The sequence below is a fragment of the Haplochromis burtoni genome, unplaced genomic scaffold (genome assembly GCF_018398535.1).
Source record: "Haplochromis burtoni strain Fernald_Lab_line unplaced genomic scaffold, NCSU_Asbu1 Contig_157, whole genome shotgun sequence".
In the NCBI taxonomy this organism is placed as follows: domain Eukaryota; kingdom Metazoa; phylum Chordata; class Actinopteri; order Cichliformes; family Cichlidae; genus Haplochromis; species Haplochromis burtoni.
In genome coordinates this window covers 1,038,301-1,065,057 of record NW_024582518.1, presented here as the reverse complement: position 1 = coordinate 1,065,057, position 26,757 = coordinate 1,038,301, and the positions used below count along the sequence as shown (strand labels likewise).

At 42.6% G+C, this 26,757-nt stretch overlaps 1 protein-coding gene across 4 annotated transcripts; it reads right to left on the bottom strand.

Annotated features, from left to right (window-relative positions):
• Positions 1 to 46: 46 nt before the first annotated feature.
• On the bottom strand, positions 47 to 26,674 carry nhsl1a (NHS-like 1a). 4 transcript variants are annotated; one of them, XM_005932755.3, is made up of 10 exons: positions 20,208 to 24,813; positions 13,518 to 13,625; positions 11,602 to 11,747; positions 10,991 to 11,065; positions 10,532 to 10,766; positions 9,267 to 9,751; positions 4,528 to 8,539; positions 3,729 to 3,816; positions 3,575 to 3,628; positions 2,538 to 2,621 (listed from the first exon to the last, which is right to left on the bottom strand). In XM_005932755.3, exons 1-9 carry the CDS (start codon positions 20,887 to 20,889, stop codon positions 3,604 to 3,606), a joined length of 5,856 nt encoding a protein of 1,951 aa, XP_005932817.1. In that variant the 5' UTR covers positions 20,890 to 24,813; the 3' UTR covers positions 2,538 to 2,621; positions 3,575 to 3,603. The 4 variants fall into 4 exon arrangements, with proteins under 4 accessions (XP_005932818.1, XP_005932815.1, XP_005932816.1 ...); XM_005932756.2 differs by lacking the exons at positions 3,575 to 3,628; positions 20,208 to 24,813 and adding an exon at positions 26,586 to 26,674 and having other exon boundaries at positions 47 to 2,621; XM_005932753.3 differs by lacking the exon at positions 3,575 to 3,628 and having other exon boundaries at positions 47 to 2,621; positions 20,208 to 24,812.
• Positions 26,675 to 26,757: the final 83 nt, after the last annotated feature.

The following is a 26,757-nucleotide window of genomic DNA, read 5'->3' as shown; positions in this document are numbered from 1 at the left end:
AAACAGGGCTGACAACACTTTACACAATGGTAGAACAAGTCACAGATTCAGAAATCAATTTGTCCTTTATTGCTTCCATTTCTACATTCACCTTTTTACATACATTTCCATTTCTTTCAGTTCTACCTTTTTGCTGCTTTTCTACACATTCAGTTCTCCATTTCATCCCGATCATCACTTTAACCTAAGACTTCTTTTCTCACAGTGCTTTCCTCATTTATTTCAGTTTCCCAAGTAAATTCATTCATTTTATGGTTAATATAGTAAATCTCAACCTCTTATGTCCACACAGAGAGAAGATAAGATTATGTTTCTAAATACAAAGTCTCCACCCTAAAAAGTTACTTCTGATAGTTTGCAGTCGTATTAGCTGCTACCCATGGAAGTTTGCATCCATTGCTGAAAAAAACAAGGATTTTTTCAATCCATAAGTCGAAATTTAAGGTCATCATCTCAAGATTGAAAGTTTCACTGACTAACTCAAACTTCTGAGAAAATGAACTTGGAATTTTGGAACTTGGAATTAAGCCAAAATTTTGAGATTTTGTTTGTATTTTGTTTTTGTCAGTCATGGAAACAAGCTTCCATAGATGCCTACCATGAGATAAACAAATCTGATTCGAGGGTGAAAACTGAATGTGAGTGTTGTATGACTCATTAAGCTGGAGGCTGAAAATGCTAACAAAATAGAAACAAAGATTCAGCTGCAAAAGTCATACAAACAAGAAAACATGATAAGAGAGAAAAATGAATATAGGGATATTTACAGAAAAGGACCATCTCTATTCCTTATTAGTTACAGTCTCAGTGAATGCAGCTGGTCATAATGTAGAAAACCAGACTTTTAAACGATTATACTGAAACAAACATCAAAACACAAGCCATTGCAACATTTACACTAATGCTTAAATTTGGAGACGCATTAGCCCAGCCCAGTTACTTAGGTGATAATAATAAACCCCAGTAAATAGTTTGAATCGGCTGATTTAAGCGTCAGTATCGAACATTTATTTTGCTGAAAGCATTGTGATATTACTTTTCTATTGAAGAAAAAAACAATGCTTAATTGATTTTGTTTTCCCCAATATTTCTACCTAATTGATTTACATGATTTTTAACTTCATGATTAACTGCAACCACAAAAACATTTCTTGAGTACAAAATACAAAATTCAGGAACATTTTCTTAATGTGATAAATTAATTTGTTTTTGGATCACTTTTTTTGTGTAAACTAATTTTTAATATTATACTGGCTCCCCTCCACAACGTCCATGATGTGGGTCTAGATGGATCTTCATCTAGTTGTTGATATTTTCTTAAGAACATCAAGATTGTAGCTCCCATGTATTTCAGTTTGATTTGTGTGTGATATGAATATGATGTGAAAAGTCAGTCCTTTACACAATTCCTGGATCCACATGAGGAATCACCTCCGGCAGAGCATATCCAATTCAACACAGATGTGTATATTCTAGAAGTTGCTGAAATTGACTGTTTCAGAATATTTAAAGTGTGATCTCAAGAAAACAAAATTCTCATGTGTAGAACAAACACGGGTTACTTGGCGAATATAAAGTGCAGAAGACAGAAGAACGTGAATTTATCAATGTCAAAGAAACTTAGTGTCACTGACGTTGGAAAACATAACTAGTGTGGTTTAAAAGGAAATAAAAAGCGAAGAAACTGTTGGAGTGAAACTCTTATGTCATCGCAACAAGCTTCTTTTCTTGAAACCATTATTTTGTACACATCCTTTTAAGGTGACTGATGTAGTTAATTAGGAAGTGTGCTTTAGTGCATTCAATTAAATGCTTCAGGTGAGTTTCAGCTGAGTCAGCTGAGACTTTGCCACACATTCATGACCACATCCAATTTTTCTGTGGTGTCTAACATCCATCTGCTCTCAGCTACATCAGCAAGCTTTCTTGTCCATCAAGCAGTCTCAACCAGTGTCAGACTGGATTCTCCATCAGCTCCCGATGACTCGTTGAAATCCTCTTCATTTTCCTCCTCATCTTCCCCTTCAAAGATTGCAGTCATGGGGGCTGCAACAAGGCGGCAGCGGGCGGCAAAGCGGCGGCTAGCCGAGCAGGGAGGAGTGAGGGAGCGAGGGCGCGTGGAGGAGGATGAGAGGAAGAAGAAGGGAGAGGAGGAAGAAGATGAGAAGAAGAGGTTATTATGTGGCAGATCCTGTTGCCTCCATTCCAACATCATGGAGAAGCTCTGAGCACATGGAGATCTGGGAGGTTGCTGAACATTAAGAGTCAGGTGGGCAGTGATGTCATGTGTTTCTCCAGTTTGGAGGGAGCTTGTGGAGTTTACTTGGTCTGAGGATATGTGAGGTGGTGGTGCACCATGAAGGTCAGCTGCTGCAGTGGGAGAAATAACTTTCCGAAGTCGCTCAACTGCTGAGATTCGAGATGAAGAATCAGGTCGACTGCCCTTCCTCAGCAGGAGAGCCTTAAAGCTCTCACTTCTTGCTGACCTTTGACTCTTGAGTGCTGCAGGTCGCATTAGCTGGTCAGTGGGAGTCACCGGAGGGGAGGGGGAGGAGGAGGAGCTCGAGACACGATGTTTGTCTTCTTCTAGATCCCTTCTTCCAAGCATCTTCCTCTTGGACCTGACAGAAATGTGACAGAAAACAGTGAACAATAGTAACTGTATATTTAGAAGCTACATGCACTGAATTACATGGCCACAAGAGAGTTGCTCTATTTTAAAAGTTTCTAGTTAACATCAAGAGGCAACTTCTAGAAATCTGAAAAAATCTAATAGACAACAAAGACATAGGTTCCTAAGAATATGTTTAATATATACATAAACAATGACATGACAGGAATGGAAGGGAACTTGGATTGAAGCACTTTTGTTTCTCAAGTATAGGAGAAGCTAATTAGCTGGGGGATCAAAGAACAAGTAGACGAAGTAGATATCTTACATTTAGTGTCTGAGGAGGAACAGGTTGCGAGTTTACCAGTGATTATGTTTTTGACTACATTATCTTGGTATCTGTCGGAGGTTTGAACCTACTTGTGGCTTTGAGAACCAGACAATGTCTGGAGATAGTTTTGTACCCTCTACCGTGTGTCGTACTGCTTGATGTTATCATACCTTTGTTTCCTTACCTCCCCAGCAGGAAAGATGTATATTCCTGCCAGTGGCTTACATTCCCAAACTGACTTTCTCGGTCTGTAATTATTGTGTATACATGAATACCAATGATCCCTGACTCCTCCAGTCTACATGCCAAAGTATCCTTGGGCAAGATACTGAATGCCAAATAACTTTTGATGCATCCATCTGAGTGTGAATGGGTGTGCTTGAAGGCATAGAACAAAGTACTGAATGAATGTGTTTGTGAATGGGTCGCTGAGGCTTGTGGATAAAAGGGATTTGAGTGCTCAGTTAGAATAGAGAAACACTATATACGTACTACTACTAAATCTCTGGATTCTTTGACAGCTACAACTTATTCCTATTTGGGGCAACAGGGAATAAGGAAGAACTAGTTTCTATGTATAATAGGAGAATAATAATGACACTACACACTTAGTGACTAATTAAAGGCTTTACCTGTAGACAAACCCCAACTACCAGGGCATTCATGCTGTCCCTTCCCATACAGCACTGCTCCATAGAGTAAGAGGTAGAATTCAAACCAACAAGTGAGGATGTGGTTTAAAGGATTTTACAGAACAAGTGCATAGTATACATTTTGTGTTCCCACCTGTGAATGATGGTGAATAGATCCTCTGTGGTTCGCGGACAACCAGAGATGAACATCTGATCTGCTGAAACGCTGCCAAACACATCAGCTGGGAAGGAAAGGACAGTGAAAAAAAACTGAACTTCAATTATTCATTTAACAGTTCAGTTGAACTGAAATTGAAATGATGAAGATTACAATAATAATAATGGATTGCATTTATATACGACTTTTTGAGAACCTCAAAGCACTGTACAATTCCATTATCCATTCACTCTCACATTCACACACTGGTGGAGGCAAGCTACAGTTGTAGCCACAGCTGCCCTGGGGCAGACTGAATACAAGAGCAAGAATAATTATTTATTTATTATTTATTTTCCAATAATAATTATTAAAGATACCTGTATGCTCCGAAGATGACATTCACAGACATGATACTGCGGTATATAAGTTCCTATGTATGTAAGTTCCTATTGAGCTGTAGTCTGACTGAACCACATGCTGTACCTTATCTGCATATTTTTGTCTACTCTCACAGCTTGTTTGGGCAGGAAACTTGGCCCACTTTGCTTCACACCTGCACAAACTAAAGCTCTGCCTACATTTACTGAATGACTACTAAGGCAGATACTGGGGACAGCTAATACAGAAAATGCTTACTTAGTTTCACCAAGGACTCCATAAATTATATATTTGAGCATTTGGTGAACAATAAACAGGGATCTATAAATATTAGCTGCTATAATGCATAATAGGCTCACCACAATCTGAATTGGATAGGTTAAGAAGCAGGATCTGTGGTCTTGATAGAACTTACCATCCTGGGGACTGCTAGCCTCCTTTGATTTTTCTCCTCCTCTCAGAGCTCCGGGCTCGTCTTGTTTTTCACCTGGCTCTTGTATGAGAAGGTCTGGTAGTGACAGTTCACCCCGCAGGCTGTCAGTGGACAGTGCGCTGCTGAGAGAGTACCTGCTCTGACCAATCAAACTGAAGGAGCTTTCAGAGTCACTTGTGTCTTGGTCCCAAACTTTAGTAACTTTCATCTTCTGGCTTATTTGGATTGTCCTGTCTTTTCTTACATCTCTCTCATCTCCAGATGAGGATGAAGAGGATGACGAGGATGATGAAGATGATGAAGATGATGGGGAGGGTTCCATTTTTGCTGAGATCATTAGCAGCTGCCTGCCTGGCCTTTTCTTCTTCTTTTTCCTTCCTTTGTCTTTTTTCTTTGTGGTGGATGACATCATCATCATCCTTGCCATGTTAATCCTTCTCTCTTCCAAACTTTCCTTAATATCTTCCTCTTCATCTTCAGCTAGTGATGACCTCATCATTCTCCTCTGAAATGATGTATCATCTTGATAAAGTTTTGTTTTGATATCACCACAACTGGGGTGTGTTACTTCAGTTTGGGTGCCCTCAGTCCATGTGGAAGTAGTTCCTTGGCCCTTTGAGTTCCCTAATGTGCTACAGGTAGCCATTCCCATGATCCTTGAGGAGGCGCAGGTTCTATACATTTCCATGGCTCCTAGGGAGTAGTTGGTCTTTAAGGTATCCAAGGTTTCATTCAAAGTGTTTCGAGCCATTGTGGTCCCGGTGCCTATGGTTTTCAAGGTGCTACTGCTAGCTGTGATGCACAGACTCTGTGAAGCACCTCCAGTCCCAGAGGTCCCCATGGAAGCCCCTCCTGTAATTTTAGATGGAAAGAGTGGTTTGGTTGTTTTGGGTGAGGTCAGTGAGAGATCTGGTCTCTTGTGCAAAATTGGTGTTTTTGTCCGTTGAGGGGAGCTGGCAGGTGAGTGCATGGTGATATTGGCAGATGTTGTGTTAATTGGGCATACAGGTGTCACTGAGTTATCACTGGTGGACACCAAGTGCTTTGGTGAAGGGGGACTATGGATCACATGTTTGTGTAAAGGTGTGCAGAAAGAATCATCAGGAAACTGTGACTGGCTGTTGAACCCTGGAGAAAATGCTGTACTTTGTCCATTGCTCCTCACCACATTGAGTTCTCGTGTGGCGTTGGGGGATGTTGTGAGACCCAGAATGCAAAGATCAGGCTTCTTTGGTGGAACTGGCTTCTCTGGAGAGCAGATCTTTCTTGGGCTACTTGGCTTCAAGTCCCTGTTACAGTGTTTAATATCAACATGCTTCAAATCTCCATCAGCAGCACAGAGTGACTGCATTTGTGATTTTTTCTTGTCATTTTGCTCGACTTCCTCTTTGCTCTCTAACAGCATTTTTCTGCATTCTCTTTGAATCTCTGCAAGTTCTTTGAGCTTAGCATCTGTTAGCACTGTTCCTATAATGTTTCGTTGGAAAGACGTAGGTTGACTTATTGTGCTGACATGGTTATTGTCAGTTTCATAAGACATTTTTACCCATGGACTCTTAGAACTGGAGATTTCATTGTTAGCTAGTGTAGCATACATGTCTGAATCTTTCTTTCTCTGTTCACTGGACTGTCTGCATTGAGGAGTGCCACCATTCCTCAGCTGAAGCCCAAGACTTCTCTTGCTAGCAGTGTTATGAATAATGCTTTGTGAGCTTTGAAGATTGTTGAAATCTGATTCATCTGCCAAAAGCTCTGTTTTTGTTTGTTTGAAGAAATCATCACCTGATTCATGTTTAGGTTGTTTCATTTCAGCATTGTCTGGGCTGTGAAGGCTAGCATTATCCAAGGATGCACTAGCTGTATTATCGTCATTGTTGGCAACATAACAGATATCGTTTTCTGATCCTTGTTCCGCTAGGTTAACACTGGTGTTGGATAGGCAAACAAGGTTTCCTTTAGTCAAGTCAGCCAAGTAGTGTTGAGCTTCTTTGATTGGTAGATCCTGGTTACCATGGTTACCAACAGACAACAAAGCGCCATCATCAGTAGATGTACCATTGGCTGGCAGGACTTCCTGGTTCTTAATAGAGCGGAGTTTGACGTCCTGCAGAGCTTGAGCAGTTACCAGAGGGCAGGGGTGTGCTTTGCCATATTTGTGTGGAAACGCGTCCGGGCTTGGTCGGGAGACGACAGAGGCAAAAGGTGTGGGGACAGCAGACAAAGGAGGGAGAGGGGGAGGTGGTGGTGGTGGAGGGAGGTCAGCAATTGGCATGTCTGGGAGTTCTGAACATGGGGGAGGAGGGGGAGAAGTTGGGGGAGGAGGGAAGTTGGTGGAAGATGACACTGTAAATACCAGATCATGATGGGAAGTCTGCCTGACAGCGTAGGAGTAGGGGGGAGGAGGAGGCCGGGAGAAGGGAGGTAGAGGAGAAGGCTTGGCAAGGGATAATGGTGGGAGAGGAGGCGGTGGAGGGGGCAGAGGAAGGGATGATGGTGAAGGAAGAGGAACAAGAGAAAGTTTAGTGAAAGAACAAGGAGCAGGTGAGCAGGACTGCAGTGGAGGAGGAGGGGGAGGAGGAAGAGTTTCATGAATGGGAGAGCAGGAAAGTGAAAGCAAAGAAGACTCGAGAAGAGGAGGCCGAGGTGGTGGGGCAGGAAGATTAATATGTTTGGCAGAGGAGTCTGAGGAGGTGCAGGAGGAGAGGGAAGAGGTTGAAGAAAATGAGGACGAAAGGGATGAGAAAAGTGAAGACTTCCTCTCTGGCACTGGTGGCTTTGGTCTGCCTTCACCTCGAGACCTTGTCCTAGGCAGGGAGGATGCGACAGGGGAGAGGGGGAAGGAGGTAAAGCAGGAAGAGGAGAAAGGTGAGGTTGGGGGGAGGGAGAAAGCTCCAGGACTTGTTGTGAGAGGGGAGGATGGGATGAGGGGTGAAGACACTGGCGTGCCAGGAGTTGGAGTGTTAGACTGACTAGAGTACCCACTGGAGGGCGAAGCAAGTCGCTGAAGCCCAGGCACAGAAGAGGAAGCTGGAGGTTGGCGATTGAGAGTAAAAGTCAGACCTTCCTCCTCTGAACCTGGAGACCCAGGGCTGAGGTGAGTTGGTTCGAGGTTGGAAGGAGGAGAGTCAGAAGAGGTTGATGCCTGGCAGTCTGGGTTTAGAGGCTCAAAGGTTGAAACTGTACCACAGTTAAGCCCACTTTGGCGTCTTTTGGTGCTACTTCGGGGCACCCAGGGATCCTGAAAGTTCTGGGGAGATGACGCAGGTGTGTGCTGCATGGTGCGTTCCAGGCGGGGACCGCGCTCCACCTTGGGACTAGAAGAAGAACGCGAAGATTTGCTACGACCTGGCCGTCGCCTCAATGAATCAGAACGCAACGGTGGAGGAGGTGGACGCTTGGACTTGCGAAGGGAGATGCTGCGGGTGACAGAACGAGAGTAGCAGGAGGATGTGCTTGACTTCCTTTTCTCACGGTTTAGCGAGGGAGAGGACATCTTCACTGAACGCAAGGAGCTGCTATCAGTGCAAGAAGGGGAGGACCGACCAGAAGAGAGAAGTGGATCGAAGTTCCAACCTTCATCAGAAACACATCTCATTTCCTGGGAAATTCCACTGTGGACACTGGAGGTTGGAGAGAGGGTTTTGTAGCTCCACCTCTCTCCAGTCAAGGAACAACCATCTGAGAAACACTGGGTGTCCTGCTTTGTGGTTGTCAGGTCATCCTCTGCTGGGTAATGAAACTGAGTCTCTGAATCAGTGATAGGGGAAGAAGGAAGAGAGCCGGGGGAAGAAAGGGCCTCATTATTGGGCTTATCACTGGGGGAAGCCCACTCTGTTTGTAGGGCACAACTAGAGGTTGCAGGGACAGATGATATAATAGGTGAGGAGGGAACGGAATTAGAGGAGGAGGAAGGAGACTGTGGCATTACTCTGGCAGTGGGGTCAAAGGGCAGCAGAGGGTGAAGATCACTGGGGAATCCCTGTAGATCCTGTGACTGGAAAAGAAAACAGGAATAAAAAAGAGAAAAATTATTTAAAATGTGCTCCAGGCATTTCTAATTTAGCATAACTTGGTTTCCTCAAAAAGCCAGTATAGTAAATTTAGTGTGAAAATCCAAAGTATCTGATGCTCTTCTATTGCTTTGATATTTCTCTTCTACCCAGCCGACAGTGAGCAACAGTAACTTAAAAATTTAGAAAGGTCAACAAATGAAAGGCTCTGAGCCCATGACATACTCTCAGCATCTGTAGGACATTCTGTTCATTGGGGACATGTTTGGAGTCTAATAATAATAATGGATTGGATTTATATAGCGCTTTTCAAGGCACCCAAAGCGCTTTTCAATGCCACTATTCATTCACTCTCACATTCACACACTGGTGGAGGCAAGCTACGGTTGTAGCCACAGCTGCCCTGGGGCAGATGACAGAAGCAAGGCTGCCATATCGCGTCTATCGGCCCCTCTGGCCAACACCAGTAGGCAGGAGGGTAAAGTGTCTTGCCCAAGGACACAACGACCAGGACAGAGAGCCCGGGGATCAACCGGCGACCTTCCGGTTACAGATACGCTTCCCAACCCCCTGAGCCACGGTCGCCCCACAAGTTCTGAACTGTCTTCCCTCTGGCCTATGTTGGCTGACATTAGCATGCCAGTCATCTGGAAACTCCTTCAATTTATGCTTTGACTTTATTAGTGTAATAATAACTTCTGATTAATTTACCTGGTAGCAAGATGAGGAGGTGCTGAGAGTCCTGCAGGATACACTGTTACAACTGGCCTCGGAATTCAGGGAGGAGTTGGTTGCCGGACGGGGGAGGGTGTGGCTCTCCAAGGATGGTGAGCAGCAGGAGCTGGAATGGCAACCAATATGTGGCGAAGAGGTAAGGGAGGCCATGAGGCTGGACATTCCCTCTCCTTTAGGGGCTCGGATTCTCCTTGTTGACAGCTGCTCTTCTTTTCTTAGATCTCCCTTTTCCTCCACCTCCATGTTCCTCTGCTGATGAGGAGTGGTACATTCAGATGCAGGTCGACCCACAGTGGAGAACTGACCAGGAAGAACGTCAGAGATAGATGGTGACTTCGGGAGGGCATTATCTGGTATCCCAGTAACTGTCTTGCGTCGGCTCAATTTCCGGGGTCGTCGGTTTAGTGAGTCAGCATTGGAAAGTGTTCTTCGAAAACTGGCTTGGCGATCAAAACTCTCACCTTAAGTGTGAACACATACAAAAAGGTAACAGTCAAGACATGAGAAACCAAGTGGCTACTCCGAATCCAAGTTTAGCCTATGAGTCCTGCTGTAGTTTACTTAAACCTCACATCATATCCTAACTCTGATGTTTCCCGTTAGTTACTTAGAGTCCTGATAAAATCATATGTCCCTTTAAGGTCTTCAAGATAAGCTTCTGTTGAAAGAAAAAATCTCAGTTCCAAGTAAGATCTAAAGCTATAGTGGATAGTTATACAGTTATTTAACAAAAGCTAATCAAGTTTCTGTGAGAGCAGAATCCAGATGAAAATGGAGGCAATGTACCTCCGATTTCAACTCCTGGTCCAGAGTTAATTCTGAAAAGGCTAAAGGTAATTTACCAAGTCCCAAGATTTGGGTGAGTTAAATTGAAGTAAAGCCTCAAGCCTAAGAAGAACTTCAAGTTGGATTTGGGTCTCATTAGATTACTCTAACTTATATTTCAAATCTGAGTCCTATCCAGACTCCAGATTTTAAGATTTAAGGCATGAATCAAGATGACAAAAGCTTTCTGGTCTGCTCTAAATTAGAAGAACTCCCTATGAAGACCAAACTGATTTGAGCCTGAGAAAAATTTAAAGGTAAATCTCGAGTTTATGTCTCAGTCTATTTTTGAAACCAGATGCAAGTAGAAATTCAGTGTAGACAATATGGCAGAAATAAATTTAAAGTTTTAGATGAGTTTCAATAGTAAGTTCAGAGTCCTTACAAACAGAATCTGGATCTGAGTCCAGCTGTACCTGTTACATTAATAGGAACAATATCTGCTGCGACTGCTTCGGCCTGCTGCCTCATCCTCTCCTCCGGCGTTGGAAGTCGAGGGGGCGGTTCCACATCCATTTCGACTTTTGGCTCATATGTTTGCTCATCATCATCCCAACAGGAGGTGAGATGGACGGGATTCAGGACCAGTGGTGTCAGGGGTCGCCTGTTGTTCAAGATGAACATCTCATCTTCCTCTGAGGATGTTGTGGACTGACAAAAAAAAGAGGCAGAAATTAACAGTTTGGTCTACAAATTGAGTTTTAATACAGTTAAATCTAGTCCAGCAGCGTTGGGGTCTAATCTAGCCTGGAAGGGTCAAATTAAGACTTTGTCGACTGTTAGGGTAAAAAGCCTGTTTGGGTGTAACTGAGATGCTGCCCTACTTTAATTTTATCTAATCTAATGTACTACAGACATGTTTATTCCATGTTTACCTTTCTTCTCCAAACTGAAAACTTGAAACAAACTGAAAAGCAAGACTTAGAGAAAAAGTCCAAGACTCTGGACCTCTGAGGAGGGTTGTGAACATGAGGGAAGGATCAAAGGATAAGAAAAACAATTAAAGGAAAGGTTAATCATTGAGTATAACAAATAGATGGCAGAAGATGTGTCAGTGCTTCAGTTTGACCAGCAGATGGAAATAAAACACAAAGATTCTGCACTGATTGCACAAACAGAAAAAGATCCAGAACACACCAAACCAAATGTCTGTAGTTTTAAATCAGGAAACTGGATTGAAAAATAAACAATGAAAATATATAAAACTCCAGGCTCCTTTAAATATATGGGGAAACAAAGGGATTCTTGTCCTTTAAGAAGCCGTTGTCTTGTATTTTACAGTGTGGCAATAAAAATAGCTTAAAAAATTACCAATAACAATTATTCTTTTATTCTTTCAGATGTAATGGTGAGCATGCTGGGCTGATATAATTGAGTTCCCGGGCCATGAGTAAGAGACACCGAACTGGTAGCGCTGGTGTCATTGTCTTCAGCCCCAATAATATATATCACTACATCTGTATAAACATCTTCACATGTTTCTCACCATCTTCCTGCTTTTGTCCCTCCACCCTCGTCGTGCGGTTCCGTCTGATTGGTTGATGCTGGAGAAGGGAGGAAGGGTGGGGCTGGGGGGGTGGGGCTGAGAACCACTTGGGATGCTGCAGTCATGCTGAGTCAGCCCATTACATGCTACAAACACACCATGATGATAGAAAATAGTGAGTTGAGTACATGAGAATGATTGTGGACTGTGTGAGCTTTGCTGCAGTGATCAGCTGAGATCAGCAGGAGAGCTCAGCCTTCGTCATTTATGCTTTCTCACAGTGACATGTGGCACTGCAGCTGCTGCGAAGCTGCAGAGCGTGCTGCATGCAGACCCCTGCAGCACTCTGCAGTCTGCTCACAGGCTGCTGTCACCTCTAAGCTTAATTACTTCTCTGATAAGCATCAAAGAACCAGGATTTATGGCCTCAAGCGAAGGAAACTGATCATTTATAAAGCTTAAGTACTTCATTGAAAATTTATGGAATCAAACACAGTGTAAAAGGCCTTTATTGCTCAGCAGCTATAAAAACAGACAGAAGGCTGTTTATCAGGACTGATGGCTGATTGAGAATATACTGCAGATTTCAGAGACATAAACATTTAAAGAGCAAATGATGAGGATCTCTTTGAACAGGCAGCTGCTTTTGCAGTCTTTCCTGGCAGACTTGTTGGTGTAAACACCCAAACAATGTTAGCCTTAGCGACATGACAGTGTTATAAACAGTTAGCGATCTGCCACTGCAGTGAGGAAGACTGTGAGTTTTCCACCTTCAGCCCATAAAGAACAATATCAAGAGTGGAGAAGAGTACGTATTCTTTCAGCAGCAATTCTGTGAGTGTGTCAGGTCAGAAGGTCACTGTCTGCTGGCATCTGTCAGCCAATGCTAATCCTACAGGACACACACACACTTAGGACTCGAGGTTTGTGTGTAACAGACTTCTGAGGCTCTGGGGGTTCACACACTTCTTGAACTTGACCCAAAATAATTTTCAATTTTCTTTTTTAATTATTTTACACAATATATAATATGACATAAGGAAGACAACAAATAGGGAAAAACACATTTATTATTTATTCATTAATTTACTGTAAAAATGTAACTTAAATATTTTCAATTTGTTTAAATGCTTATAATCTACTTATTGATCAAAAATCTTTTCCATCTGGGTCTACATCCAAGAATGGATACAGATACAATCCATTAACTCACACTGTGAATGTTTTCTGAAGCAGACGTCATTTAGCCTGACCAGATGCTCCATGTCATTCATATGTCCGACTTCCTGCCCTCCTCATCTGCTCTGTGCGGCTTGAAAGGACTTATAATTAACTTGGATTGCAGAGCCACTTCAGAGATGCTTCTACAATGTGGAGCAGTGGTTTTAGTGTTTTCAGTCATTTCTACCGCAGCCGCATTGCAGTTTCTCCTCATGGGACTCAGGTATTATTGATCGAGTTTATACACAGACTTCTTTAAGTGAACGTCTCAGTTCACAAAACAGTCTGATTGCTGTTCTGGACTGGTTCAAAGCTGCACCCTGTCTGTTCACTTCTTCTTCCTAATTTAATCCAGGCTCTCTAAATATTTGAGTTAATGAAGGTTCTCTCCCCCTCTCTGTAACCAGAGCTGGTAATTCTTGATGTCAGTAAACATTTTTTTTCATTGGTTTATGGTCTCAATAGCTACTTTTAAGTCTTATTGAAGATAACATGGCGTTCCTTTTGGAAAGTATGGTTCCATTAGAGTGAGACAGGACCAGAAATCAGGGAAGGATTTAAAGTGTGGCTACTTATTTTCATCTAGAGACTTTCTCAAGTCTCTTAGCATTACTCTAAATGTGTTTCCCCACAGATCCAGTTAATCTCACATTTTTGTAAGGTTAACTGATGAAACACTAAAGTACCACTCTCACCTCGCAGGTCATCAGCACTGCCTGATCGCCTTTTGCCAGGGATGAAGCGCAGACCCTGCTGAGGCTTCTGGGTAGTGTAGTGAACAGACCACTTACTGTCCCCGTCCCCTGCAGCACAAACAAAGACAGAGAGAGAGAGAGGGAGAATGAGGCTACTTTCTGGATTTTAATCTTGTTTCAGCAAATCTTTTCACACTCAGAGGGGCAGTGATGATGAGAGCTGCTGCACTCAGCACTATTCAAGGTGACCTCCACATCACAGGGCTTTTATTGTGAAAGAGCTGCAGATTGACTGTCTGTGGTATTCAGTGGACAGATGTATGGACAGATGTGGAGCTTGAGTCTCAGCCTTCTGCATTCTGCAATGTATGTCAGGACCAAAAACACCTCTTATAATACAAAGTAGGAATTTCTTACAATAACTTATGAATGATTTTGTTTTTCTGCACTGACAGCGCTTTTTGTTTTGTTTTAGTCATTCATCTCATCCTAATAATATTCAAAAACAAGAGAGAAAAGATAATTTGTTCCCATTAATCAACCACATCTCTCTTTAACCGCATGATCCAAGTCATCACTGATGAGTGATGGCCGATTGTTTATGTTCTGTTGTCATTCAAAAGACAAGTAAATAAACACCATTACATTTTAATCAAGAAAAGGTTATTTTATTTTTTCGTCTGAACACAGCCTTAGAGGTTTAAACCAAACAATGGAAACAAACATTACGGGGACTGAAATGGCGATGCAGGAAGCTCCTGAGATCCTTGAAGGAATGCCAAAGTCCTTGAGAAATATGAAAGATTATTTAAGATGTAAATATGGTCCTTGAGATTTTGTGTGTTTTGGTGGGTTCTTTAGAACAAGCATGCAGAGGCTGAAATATGAAAATACATTCAGTGATTGGCAGTGGTCCGATAAACACTTTAGACAGTTCCAGAAGTGTCAGAAGGTATTTTGGGTTTTCGAGAAGCATCAGTGGTGCTTGAAGTTCTAAAACATTAGAGATTCGATATAAGGCTTGCGGGGTTTTCACTGGCTCTGAAAAAGAAGATGCAATTCTTCTAGGAAGGCATAAACAGTCTTTACGGGTTCCAAGTAATCCTCAAGGAGGTCTGACAAGTTGTGACAGTTTTTAAGAAGGGACCACAGGTGTTTGAGAAGATTTAGGGAGTCCTGTGGCAGGTTCTTGAGGAGGTTCTTTATGTTAGAAGGAGGCCCTTGATGAAGCCATAAGAGAATTACAGGAACCACCAAGGAGAATGATAAAGAGACCATCCTGATTCTTGAGGTGCTTCTGCTGGTCCTTGATATGAACCTGAAGAAGCTTGGTAGTTCTTAATTGGGTCCCAGAAGTTCTTGGTAGGTAGTGGTCCTTGACCAGGCAGTAGACATCTGTGGCAGATTCAGTGGGTCATTGCAAATGTTCCAGTGATTCAAGCTGCTCTTGTATGTTGAGGACATAATAAATGTCCACACTGATCATCAAGAAGATACTATGGTTGCTTAATTATTTTTTCCAATTGTTGTTGAGAAATAACACAGGTCTGTAAAGAGATTTAAATTGTTCTTGAGGGCATTCTAGAGGTCACTACGAGGTTATAAAGCTCTGAATAACTTTTCCGAGAGTCCTTGTGGAGATTCCAGGGGTCCACAAGTCAAAAGCCTTTAAATAAGCCTATATTGTTCTTGAAGAGTTTCTGGGGGTTACTGGTTAAAGGGTTAAAACCTCGAGAAGACATCCTAAGGGTCCTTGTGGAGATTCCAGGACCCCTTGAGAACACAAATGCCAAAAAAGTCTTTAAATGATCCCTAAATTGGGTTCTTGAAGTCAGTAAGATTATTACAAGGCATTTAAAGACAGTCCTGGAGACCTTGAATAGGGTCTCTAATGTTTTAGACTATAGTTACAGGTAATATAAACTCACATTTCAAATGCTCATTAAACTGCTGATCTAAACTACGTTTGACATGATTTTTACATGTAGCTGAGAGCCAATCAGGGGGTGGTATCTATGAGGTCATCTTTAGAGAGCTATAACTCACTCTACCTGTACAGCTCAAAGGTAAATTAATCCCTCGCCAATACAGCGGCACTCACCTCTGGTCTTACTGAGATATCTGAGGACAGATTTGATTGCCGTTCCGATCAGAACCATAACGACGCCACACACTCGTTTAGACACACACACCGACACACACACTCCTGAGGCTGCAGCAAACAGAAAGAGAGCGGGCGAGCAGCAGCAGTAATGCAGCTCGACTCGCTGCAATGCTACTCTCCTCCCACTCCTCTCTCTCTTATTCTCTTTTTATGTCACTCGCTCCCCCCTCTTTCTTCTTTTCTTTTCTCCACACACACACACACCGTTGGCAGGAAGCCAGTACACGTGTGTGTCCTTCATGTGTGTCGCCAGGTGATGAAGGTTACCCGCAAATACCGCATTATCACAACGACACATGAAACATGATGCTTTGTAGATGAAGAGAGATGAAGAAACAGAATTCAAAGTGTGTCCGCGCCTCTGATGTATCCCTGTTCATCTTTTATTCTCTGTGTTCTCATGTTTCTATCTTTGTGAGGTCCAAAGAGAGTGAGGACATGCTGTCAAAGTGTGGACATCAGCCTTGACATCAGCATCTGAGGGATAAAATGAGGAAAAATGCCAAAAAAAACAAACAAAAAACAAAAACACCAAAAAACCTTCAGGGTATAACAGGTGCTAATGCACAAAGAGATAACCGCATCCAGTATTTGAATAGATGCAGGTGGTGCATATTTCATGTTTTTACAGTCAGATCTGTATATATTTTTAACAATAACCTTTCAAAAGAATGATATAAATACAGCAGAATACAATTTTCTTGTTCATCCATCCATCCATCAATCCATCCATCCATCCATCCATCCGTCTTGTGGTGCTTTTCTGAATGTGGGGCAACAGTCTATGTAGAAAAGCCCAGATCTCCTTCTAACCAGCCTGCCATCCAGGTCTTCTGGAGTGACGGCACGGTATTCTGAGCTAGCTTTACAAGAGACACTAAATCTCTCTGGGATGACCAAGCTCCTCATCCTATTTCTAGCAGAAAGCCCAGACAGCCTGAGAAGGAAATAATTTCCCTGCTTATATCTGTGATCCCATTCCTTTGGTCACTGACCACAGTTCATAGCCATAGGTGGGGATGGGAAGGTAGATGTAGTAACTCTAGAGCTTCGCTTTCATATTCAGCTCTCTCGTCACTGCAATAGACTGTAAAAACATCTGCATCACTGCTGCATCAATCCATCTGTAGTCTATTACTCCTTCCTAGCCTCGATTATGAACTAGACCCCAAAATAACTCCACCATTTAGTGCAGAAGCCATTCCCAGCCTTGAATCGCCCCACCACACTTTTCTGACTGAGAACCATGACATCATGGAGACTTGTTTTTTAAAATTTGTAACATATTGTTAAAATGCCTACTTGTCTTAGTAGATGTGTTTAGTGGACATAGCAGGGGTAACTTGTACACTCCTGAAGGTTTTATTAATCCTTAATAAATATCCACAGGTTTTGGGCTACATACCATATATTGCCATGAAGATGGTGTCTTTTTCAGGTAAAGCATTGCTTATTTCAACAAGAACATCATTCTTTAACTGTCATTCCTTATGGCCTAGACACTGGCTAATGTCAGTTTCATAGTTTTCGTGACAAAATGTTGGCATTTTGTCAAATTTTGTGGAATTGTTTTTTTCCTTTTTCTTTGTTTTTAGGGAAAATCTTGCTTTTCAGCAAGACTATATTCTGCACATATTCCAACAGCAGAACTCCACAGTAAAAACGTGTGCAACCCTAAGTATTTGTGGTAACACTGGCCATGGCTGATAGAGTTGACAGTCACCTTCATCATCACCAACTGGGACAGTTCCAGTCTGTAACTGTGCCGACTATGTGGGCCAGTGGAGCAGCTAATTACCGTCTTCATGGCTGACAGCCTGTCTGTCTGTCTTCACCTTCTCACTGTTTTAATTAGTTTCATTAATTAGACAGTAAGTAGGACACACTATCATTATGTCATAGTCTTATATATAGTTGGAATCTGTTAAACTCTGAACTCTGTCAGCTGTCCAGTCAGGAAAGAGGAAGGATGAGGACAGAGTCACGTACCACTGACTGATTGATGCTCAGTTTTCTTTGTTTTAACATTATAAATGCTGAGACGTCACCACAAAGGCAACATGAGGGCGGGATACTGAAGGTAGATGTTAGGAAGCTAACAGGTAGCAGCTGTTGCAGCTAAAAAGCCTGTTCATTATCTGTTATTCGTGGAATTAGCTTTTAGGCCAATGCGTGGAGCGGCAGCTAATCCTTGCACACACACACACACACACACATGAAGAAGATTATGCACACAGGGGAGATAATTAACCAAGAATATGGAGAGCTGGTGTGATTTTCTTCTGCATATTATCAGAGAATAATAGCTGACTGGTGCTGTGATGCATTATTGATCAGACAGTCACACAGTGTGTGTGAAAGTGTGTTTACTCTGCCACAGGAGACGTGCAGGCACTGAGTTGCTGCTCTAATATTCTCATTTAAAAATGGAGAAACTGTGAGGCAAAGACTGAACCAAACTGGGACGAGCTAATCTGGAAGATTTTATTGTATCACACTTTAATTTTACTGATACCACTAATTATGAATATCTGCCGTGAGAAATCTCTTCCCAAGTCATCCAGGAGCAAACTGAATTTAGTTTAAGTGGATCCTAGTCTGCCCTGATGAGAAGAAACACATAAAAATTTGTGCGAGATTTAGAACGAAAGAGAGCCAGATAAAGCCATCTTTCTATATTGAAATGGATAAAAAAGAATAGCTGAAGACATTCAGGACCCCAAAGAGTTATGTCAGACAAACTTAGATAATTTGGGACAAGACTAGTGGCTAAAAAACATCAAATTCAAAACATTCATAATATCAAAGAACCAAATAAACCAAAACAAAGTAACTACTCCAATTTCACGTCTTGATGCATGCTCAATCATCCAGGAAAGTAAATCTCCAAAAAGTTGATTCTGGATGTAGCGTTTTGTGGGAGAAACGTTTCGTCACTCATCCAAGTGGCTTCTTCAGTCTCAGCTGACTGCAGGTTTCCCCAAACTTATAAACAGTACATTTGCATAATGACTGAAACCAGCCCACTAAAGGAACAATGGGCTGGGAGGTCAGTTCCTTAATCATAATTATACAAATTCTCATGACCATTGATCAACAACCACTGACCAAAACCCACTGATCAAAGACCACTGAATGGTCCAGAGATGATCAAAGACCATCTCTGAATTGAGGAGGGGGCCTAAGTGTCCATCTTTCACCATCTTACAATGCTGTGATTGCAGCCATTCCCCAACTCTCTGTGAATGGTACTCATGGCCATTGATCAGTGGTTGTTGATCAATGGTCATGAGAATTTGTATAATTATGATTAAGGAACTGACCTCCCAGCCCATTGTTCCTTTAGTGGGCTGGTTTCAGTCATTATGCAAATGTACTGTTTATAAGATTGGGGAAACCTGCAGTCAGCTGAGACTGAAGAAGCCACTTGGATGAGTGACGAAACATTTCTCCCACAAAACGCTACGTCCAGATGAACAGAATCAACTTTTTGGATACTCCAATTTAAGACTATATCAAACCAAAACACGACAGGTGAGAACATCCAGGGCTTTATAACGCCAAACTAGGTGAGTTACTATTATTTGTTACAAAACTTAGCTAGGACCATTTAGAATATCAAACCGAGCTTTTCAGGGCCAAATAAAGCCAGACCATAATAAATGGGATAATTCAGGACCTCAAGCTGGAATCTTGGAGACCAAAGTGAGCTAAGCAAGGCTAGCTAGCAGCATTCAGGGCTTAACACAATTTATAGGACATTTTACATGCATAGAAATGCAGTCCTTCCAGGTGAGATCAAACAAAAGTACATTTCAACTAGATTTAGGCTCAAATAAAATTTGAATTTTGTGCCAGATTGAAGATCATAGAGAGCCAGACAAGCATAACTCACAGAACGGAAATGGTCAAATAAGAGTAGTTGAGAATATTCAGGAGGTCAAACATCAGGAACATCACGAAAACTGAGATTATTTGGGACCAAACTAGAAAGAGCTAGAGTGGTAGCAACCATTCAAGTCCCACAATTTAGCACTATTCTGGGCTGAATAAAAGCAAAACCTTTGATTATGCAACCTCGAATAGATCATCCAGGATAACAAATGGTACCATTTATAATATCAAAAAAGTAAGTGTTCCAATTTGCCACAGTGTCCCAGTATATTTGGGACTTTTAAACGTCAATTCAGGCTGACTGGGATCTGTGGGAACAAAATTGAACTAAGCTATAGGCTACCCTGGACCAAACTGGGATAACCCAGACCTGGTTGGTTAATTAACGGTCTCAAAGAAGGAGGTAATTCGGAGTGTGTTATGCTGCCTGATATGATTGAGTACCACATAAACCCAAATACATGTGTCTATTTGACTATCATCTGAAATCTTTGAGGACCAAAATGGTCCAGTTGCACAACTCAAAACCAAAAGCACCATTTCAGGACTCCCAGCTTGGATAGTATCTTTCTAGCAGTGTAATACCAAGTACTAGTAGCAGTATTCTGATTACCCAAATTTCTTGGTAGTACCTTTGTGTAGAAGGGGTGTAGTTTGGGTTGCTTCCTTCCCAGACATTCTTCCTTTGCGACGTCTAAAGCACAAGAAGCTTGTCTTGCACTTCCTGCTGGGCCTGTAGCGATATTGTGGTGGTGGCTCTGGCTCCTTGAATGGGGGTGTAGTTCTAAGATGAAAGGGGACAGGCATGGTGTAACCGGGACGGGGCTCTGGGGTTGGGGGGCAGGAACTAGTTCTGCGTCGCTGGGTGAGTACTGGGCAGTTAGGGCGCTGCAGCTGAAGCGGCAGAGACTGTGGATGGGGTTTACCGCAGGCCTCTGGAGTAAGGAACAGTTTCCCACGAACCTCTGGGGTGAAAGAAGGGTTGATATGGGAGCGTGGTGGGAGTTGCTGCGGGCGGAACCAGGGACTGTTTCCTTGATACTGCAGGTGAGCTGGGAGGGGCTTTTTTTCACTTGAGGCTGATGCAAGCTGTCCCACGCCACCTGCATTTAACCCATAGATGGCATCATGGTGCTGGTAGATTTTAGCTCTGAGCAGGCGCCGGCGCAGGCTGCCCTCTGTTTTTGGTTGCAAGGAAATCATCTTGCGTGGAAGAAGCTCATCTCGCTCTTCCTCAGGACCAGAATTCCAACAATGCGACGTCACACCAGGCCCCGCCCCCTCCCCACCCAGGCATTCCACATATGAAATCATTGTTTCTCGAGCTGTGATTAGGAGTTTGATGGGCTGACAGATTACAGGTGACTCACCACGACTAAACTACAATAGTATTATCATCTTTTCGCAGTAAGTCTTCTCTTGGAGTCAGTTTTCAACCCCTTGTTATTCAAACTCATAAAGAGATTTGTATCATCCAGGTCCTTCACAATAAATGTCCAAAGAGGATCAATAATTCCAGAAAAGGTCCTAATTCCTCCAAATTTAGTTAGCCCTCCCTTATAAAAGACTTTGATTCTGCAAAATAAGCATTAAAAATAATTTTTGCCTTTTTTAGTTGAAGAGAAAAATGAATGTCATTGGACGCACATATTTTCCAGTTATTCACAAAACGAGCCTTGAGCATTTCACAATAAAAGTCTTAAAATGCTATATCTTCACAAATAGCACATTTGGGTTCAGAACAACTATGCAAATTTGTATTATTACAAAAGGTTGATAAAAAATAATAATTAAAAAAAAATTCCCTAAAACAAAGTCCAAAATGTGCTCAGTCGTTTATAAGTTATAAGTTTATAAGTAAGATCTCCGGATCCTCATGTCCACATGTGCAAATGTCCATTTCTTACAACAAACAATCCCAACATTTCACAGTAAAAAAAAAAAAAAGAAAACCTTCGTGTGACCCTGGAATGAACGCAGTTAAAACCTTTAGGAGCTCTGTCCAACTTCTTCTTATTCCTTCACAATAAAAACCTCAGACCTCCAAACCACAAACCAAAAAGTCTCCCTCGGCCGATGTGAATCCAGAAATGATTACAGTCCAACAGTAAATGTGACTTTTTCTTCAGAGGTGTTGACGTAGTGCTGCTTTCTTTCCTCTCCTCTCTCTAACTCTAATCTACTAACAGGGATTATCCAGGTCTGCAGATGGCCGGTGTGGGACAGGTATTTATCACCACACTCACAACACATGTTGCTCAGTAATGCGTTACTGTGTTAAACTGGGTATCTCTAAATTTAGATCTTAAACAGAAGGTTAACATCCTTCACAGCTTAGTTAAACTTCACCTGCACACCACACGATGTGGGTTAATACACACCTGTCAACTGCAACAAATGCACCAAATCCTACTTCTATAGCTACAGTTAGCAGTTATAGAAACTCGCTGAGCCAGATAACGTTTATTACAGCCACAAAATGACGGCATTGACAGCAGCAAATCCTCTTTGGATTCATTGACCAATTAATGTACTTCAGAACCAACACTTCTTATCTTGATTCAGCATGCAAATACGCAGAATGGACATAATGATGTGGAGCTTGAACTATAGAGACTGCCATTAGTGTCATGTGCACCAAATCTCTACTAGATTTTATTTTGTCATCTTGCTTTTTCATTGTGTGTTATTGCACCTCGGCTTGGTTTTGCTGTTGCATGTAGCTGACCCTCAGCTACATGCAACATGATCTGTATTCCATTACCTCCATACTGAAAGTAAATAAATGCCTCAGTCAGGTATCCACTACCAGAACTGGATCCTGCTAAATAAAATGTTAAGAAGAAAGGGGACAGTCAGCAGTTGCAGCACATTAAGGGGAACCACAAACCAGTGTGGTTTATAGTGTTCTCATAAACCACACTGCCTCATTTGTGCACACAAACCTTCAACCAGGAAGTCCTGAAGAAGGACCTGTGTTAAAACCACTTGAACAATATCTTAGATTACCCAAGAAAAGAAACAAACCAAACTTTATATTACCATAAAGGGAAAATTCAAACGCTGATAGTCAGTGCTTGACTGGAACTTTAGATTCACACAAAGCATAAATGCACTACTGTCTGCTGTTCATCTGTTTGTTAACACAAAAATCTATTCAGCAAGTCACATGGCAGCAATTCATTGCCTTTAGGCATGTTTAATACGACCTGCTGAATTTTAAGCCGAGCACCACATTGGTGATGAAAGGTGATCTAAGCGCCTTTGAACATGCCATGGTTTTTAGAATTTACAGAGAATGGTCTGAAAAGTTGAAAATATCCTGTGAGCAGCAGTTCACAGAAGATTGGAGAGACAGCTTTGAGCTGATAGGAAGGCAACAGCAACTCAAAACCACTTATCACAACTACATATGCAGAAGAGCATCTCTGAATGCAAAGCGCATCAAACATTTAAGCAGATTGGTTACAGCAGCAGAAGACCACACCGAGTGCCACTGATGTCAGCTAAGAATAGAAAACTGAGGCTATGGTTCATGTGGATTCACCGAACTTGAACAAGAGAAGACTGGAAGATGTCCCCTGGTCTGAAAGGCCTTGATTTGTGCTGGTACATTCAGAGGTTGGATCCATCCCAGGTTCCAGCTGGTGGAGGTGGAGATGTGTCCAAAGTGACAAAACAAAACATAAACATAATGAAGAAATATTCACAAAGAAAAGCAGAATAATGAATGTCTCTGTTTTCAGTCAGTTTGGGAGGCTGATGGTATTTTGTTGGTAAAACTGTGAGGTGTTCCTTTGAGGTGTATGAGTCACAGGGAGGTGAGGACCACAGACAGAAAGAAAGTTAAAAATGTTTATTGTTTAATTATGAAATCAGTTCTTAAACAAAAACAAGAGTTTTTAACCAATTTTTAAAGGTATCCGTGCTTCATATAAAAGCAATGATAATATTCATTCGTTTTCTGCCTGGAGGTCTCCCTGATCAAACGCTTGATTGACTCAGGGATTCACCTGGCCAACAAAAAAAAGAGAAGAAGAGAAAGTGAGAAGGGTCCCATCAATCTTCAGTTCCTCTCCCCTAGCTTTTTTCCTACGTCATCCATCGTCTGTGTCCTGGCAGCTCAGTTGTGTTTTTGAAGTGAATGTCAGGTACTTGACAGGGGAATTTCTCCCGAGGGTGAAAGTGTTTACTCTGACGGATGATGGGACAAAAATAACTGATGCGATCTTGTCCTGGCGCATTCAGTTGTTATATTTTGTGCTTCTAACTCTTACTATTTTTTAACCACTTCACACAGGTATGATTAATATATTGAGCTTGCAAAACATGTAAATACGATCTAATACGAATACTAAATACTGCAAGACTTGCTTCAAGATGCATCATGAGTACAAATACAAACAAAATTGAGCTCTAATATGCAAATGTAGCTTATAATGATACAGAATGAGGCCACAGATGAAAGCAAACAATCTTAAAAAGAGGGACAATAAGATCATGGGTGAAACATTTAAACATTAACTGCTAATTTGTTTTGTAGCTAAAACTGAAACATCATGAGTCGATAAACATTCTAGCAAATTTTATGTGTGCTCTTTTTGTTTTTGTTTGCTTGAGGAAGTGCAGCTTGCAGGATTTCATTAAGGAAAGCTCCACAGCCACGTCTGAATCTGCAGGAGAAGGACAGCTGTGTTATGGAGGCTCAATGCGATGCTTCAGCCTGCCCCGACAGGCCGACAGTCATTAAAGACTTACACACACACACACGTGCCAGACTCAAGACTGCACACGTCTCTGACCCAAAACTTGGATGAACCAGCATCATCAGTACTTGCAGTATCAGAAGTACTTGTAGTAGTTGAAATACTAGCGGTGCTATTAGGAGCAGTAACCATAGTAACAGTTGCACAAAGGACTCCTGCAGCTGTAATCATGAAAACAGTGCATCTAGTCAACTCTTCACTCCCTCCATTAATCTCTCTCTCTCTCTCTCTGTGCTCAAAATAAAGCATGCTCAACCTTCTTCAGTGCTCCAACACAAACACACACACACACACACACACACACACACACACACACACTGAGACACACATTCTCTCTTTCTCACTCACACTGCAAAAAGGTTATGAAGATAACGGTGTGTGTGTGTGTTAATGTTGACAGATACAGAAAAAAATGACCCACATTTCATAACTTCATGCCCTCTCTCTCTCTCTCTCTCTTTCTCTCTCTCTCTCTTACCTTTTAAGCAGAGCATGTTGTCCTCACTCGCCCGGCGTCCCTCAATATGACACCCAGTATATTTGTGTGTATGTGTGTGTCTGCGTTTGTGAATCTGAGATGACAAAGACTAAAGGAAAACACAAGTTCAAACTCAGATACCTCCCTCTCTCCCTCTGTCTACCCTCCCTCGTTCTACCACAATAAAAGCCTTCTCGCCTCCTCTCTCCCTCCTCTCAAACCAATCCTCACTCAACCTGAAATTACTCTCCCATTACTCCTCCCTCTCACTCACTCAACAGGTGACCTTCAACCTCCCCATTAAGATGAGTATTTCTGCTTTGATAAAGCTTTGATCCACTCACTTCAAAATAAAAGCCCGGTCTGGCGTCATCTGCCTTGTTTTAATTTATTGTTTAACGTGTTATATATATATATATATTTGCAATGTATTGCTGCTTATATTTTAAAACATATAATTATTCTTTCAACCCCACCTCTCAATTTTAAATCTCTCCCGTGTTTTAAATGCATTGTAGAACAACATGCAGCAACACTACACATGAGGGAGGTTTGGGGTCTTCACACACCCCCGTTCTCTGCTGGCCATCGGGGGGGCTGGGAGGAGGTGTTGGCCATCCGATTGGGACCTGGGATGCGGGGCCTCCCTGCTGCTGCGGAGCCTGGGGCGGTCTGCTTGCCTCCACCCCGGGGGAAAGGGTAACATCTCCTGGGTCTAAATGCCGTTTCCCCCTCTGGGGGCGTGGATACCTGGACCCGGGGTATAGAGTATGTTTGGGGAGTGTGATTGTGTGTATGTCCATTTATATCTATCCTTACGTTGGGTGCGTGCTGAGTATTTGTATATGTGTGCATGAGGGTGGGAATGTATGATTGTGTCAATGTGTGCCTGTTTGTCTGTGTCTATATGTCAGGTCGGGTCTTAGACTCCACCTCTCTGGGAACTCCCAGGCCCTCCAAAGTGTGGAGGCCTATCTCCCCTCACCACGCTCCCTGCCGGTGACTGATGCCCTCACGGGTCGGTGCGTTGGTGGTTCTTGGTGTCCGGAGCTGGGCGCTCAGGTATGTACCAGCTCACTCCTGGTGGCTACTTAGCGGGGCCTGGAACCTGTTGCTCGGTCAGGCCTCTTCAGGGGCAAAGGGGTCCCTCGGGCCTCTGGGCCTGCGGCTCGGTTCACTCTGGCACAGCTGGCTGCCGGCAGAGCCGGCGGGCACGCCACTGCAGCCCCCTCTGGCTTCTGCTCTGTGGCTACTGGGTGACCCCTCGTCTGGGGCTCTACTCAGCTCTTCCCAGGAGGGTGGCACGGATGCCCCTCCGGTGGTCCACCTTGGGCTCTTGCACTCTGGGGCCTCTGGATGTCTGGAGCCTGGATCTCCTCCATGCCTGCTTCATGTCCTTGGAGACGGGGCTATGGCTCTCTACACGGAGAAACCTTTTGAATACAAGTGCGCTGATGCACACAGGTGTTCACTGTTCATAGACATAAACTACACCTTTCTTAGCTGCTACTTTCAAGCACATTGTGCGCTGTCGGTCCTACGTGCTGCACAACAACATTCAATAATTAGTATTTACTGCTGTTTACACTTAGCTAGATTGATGCTCATCTAGGACAAACATCTTGAGAAAGTTGAGGGTAAACAGTAACGTTTCCCCACCCCCACCCCTAAAAAAAAGAGAAGAGAAAAAACAAGCAAAACAAAACAAGCAAAGAAAAATAAAATACAACTGAAAGGGAGTAAAGAAGAATAAAGAATAAAAATACCTTTATGAGCGATGACGAAGCAGTGGATGACAGAGATGTAGTGCTCTGCTTCCTCAGCAGGTGGTGGGTTTCTGGAGACAGGATCAGCCTTATTAATCACAGACTAAGGAGCACACGCTTCAGCCTGATTATAAATAATATTCAATAAACTTTATGTATCAGTTTCTTCTAT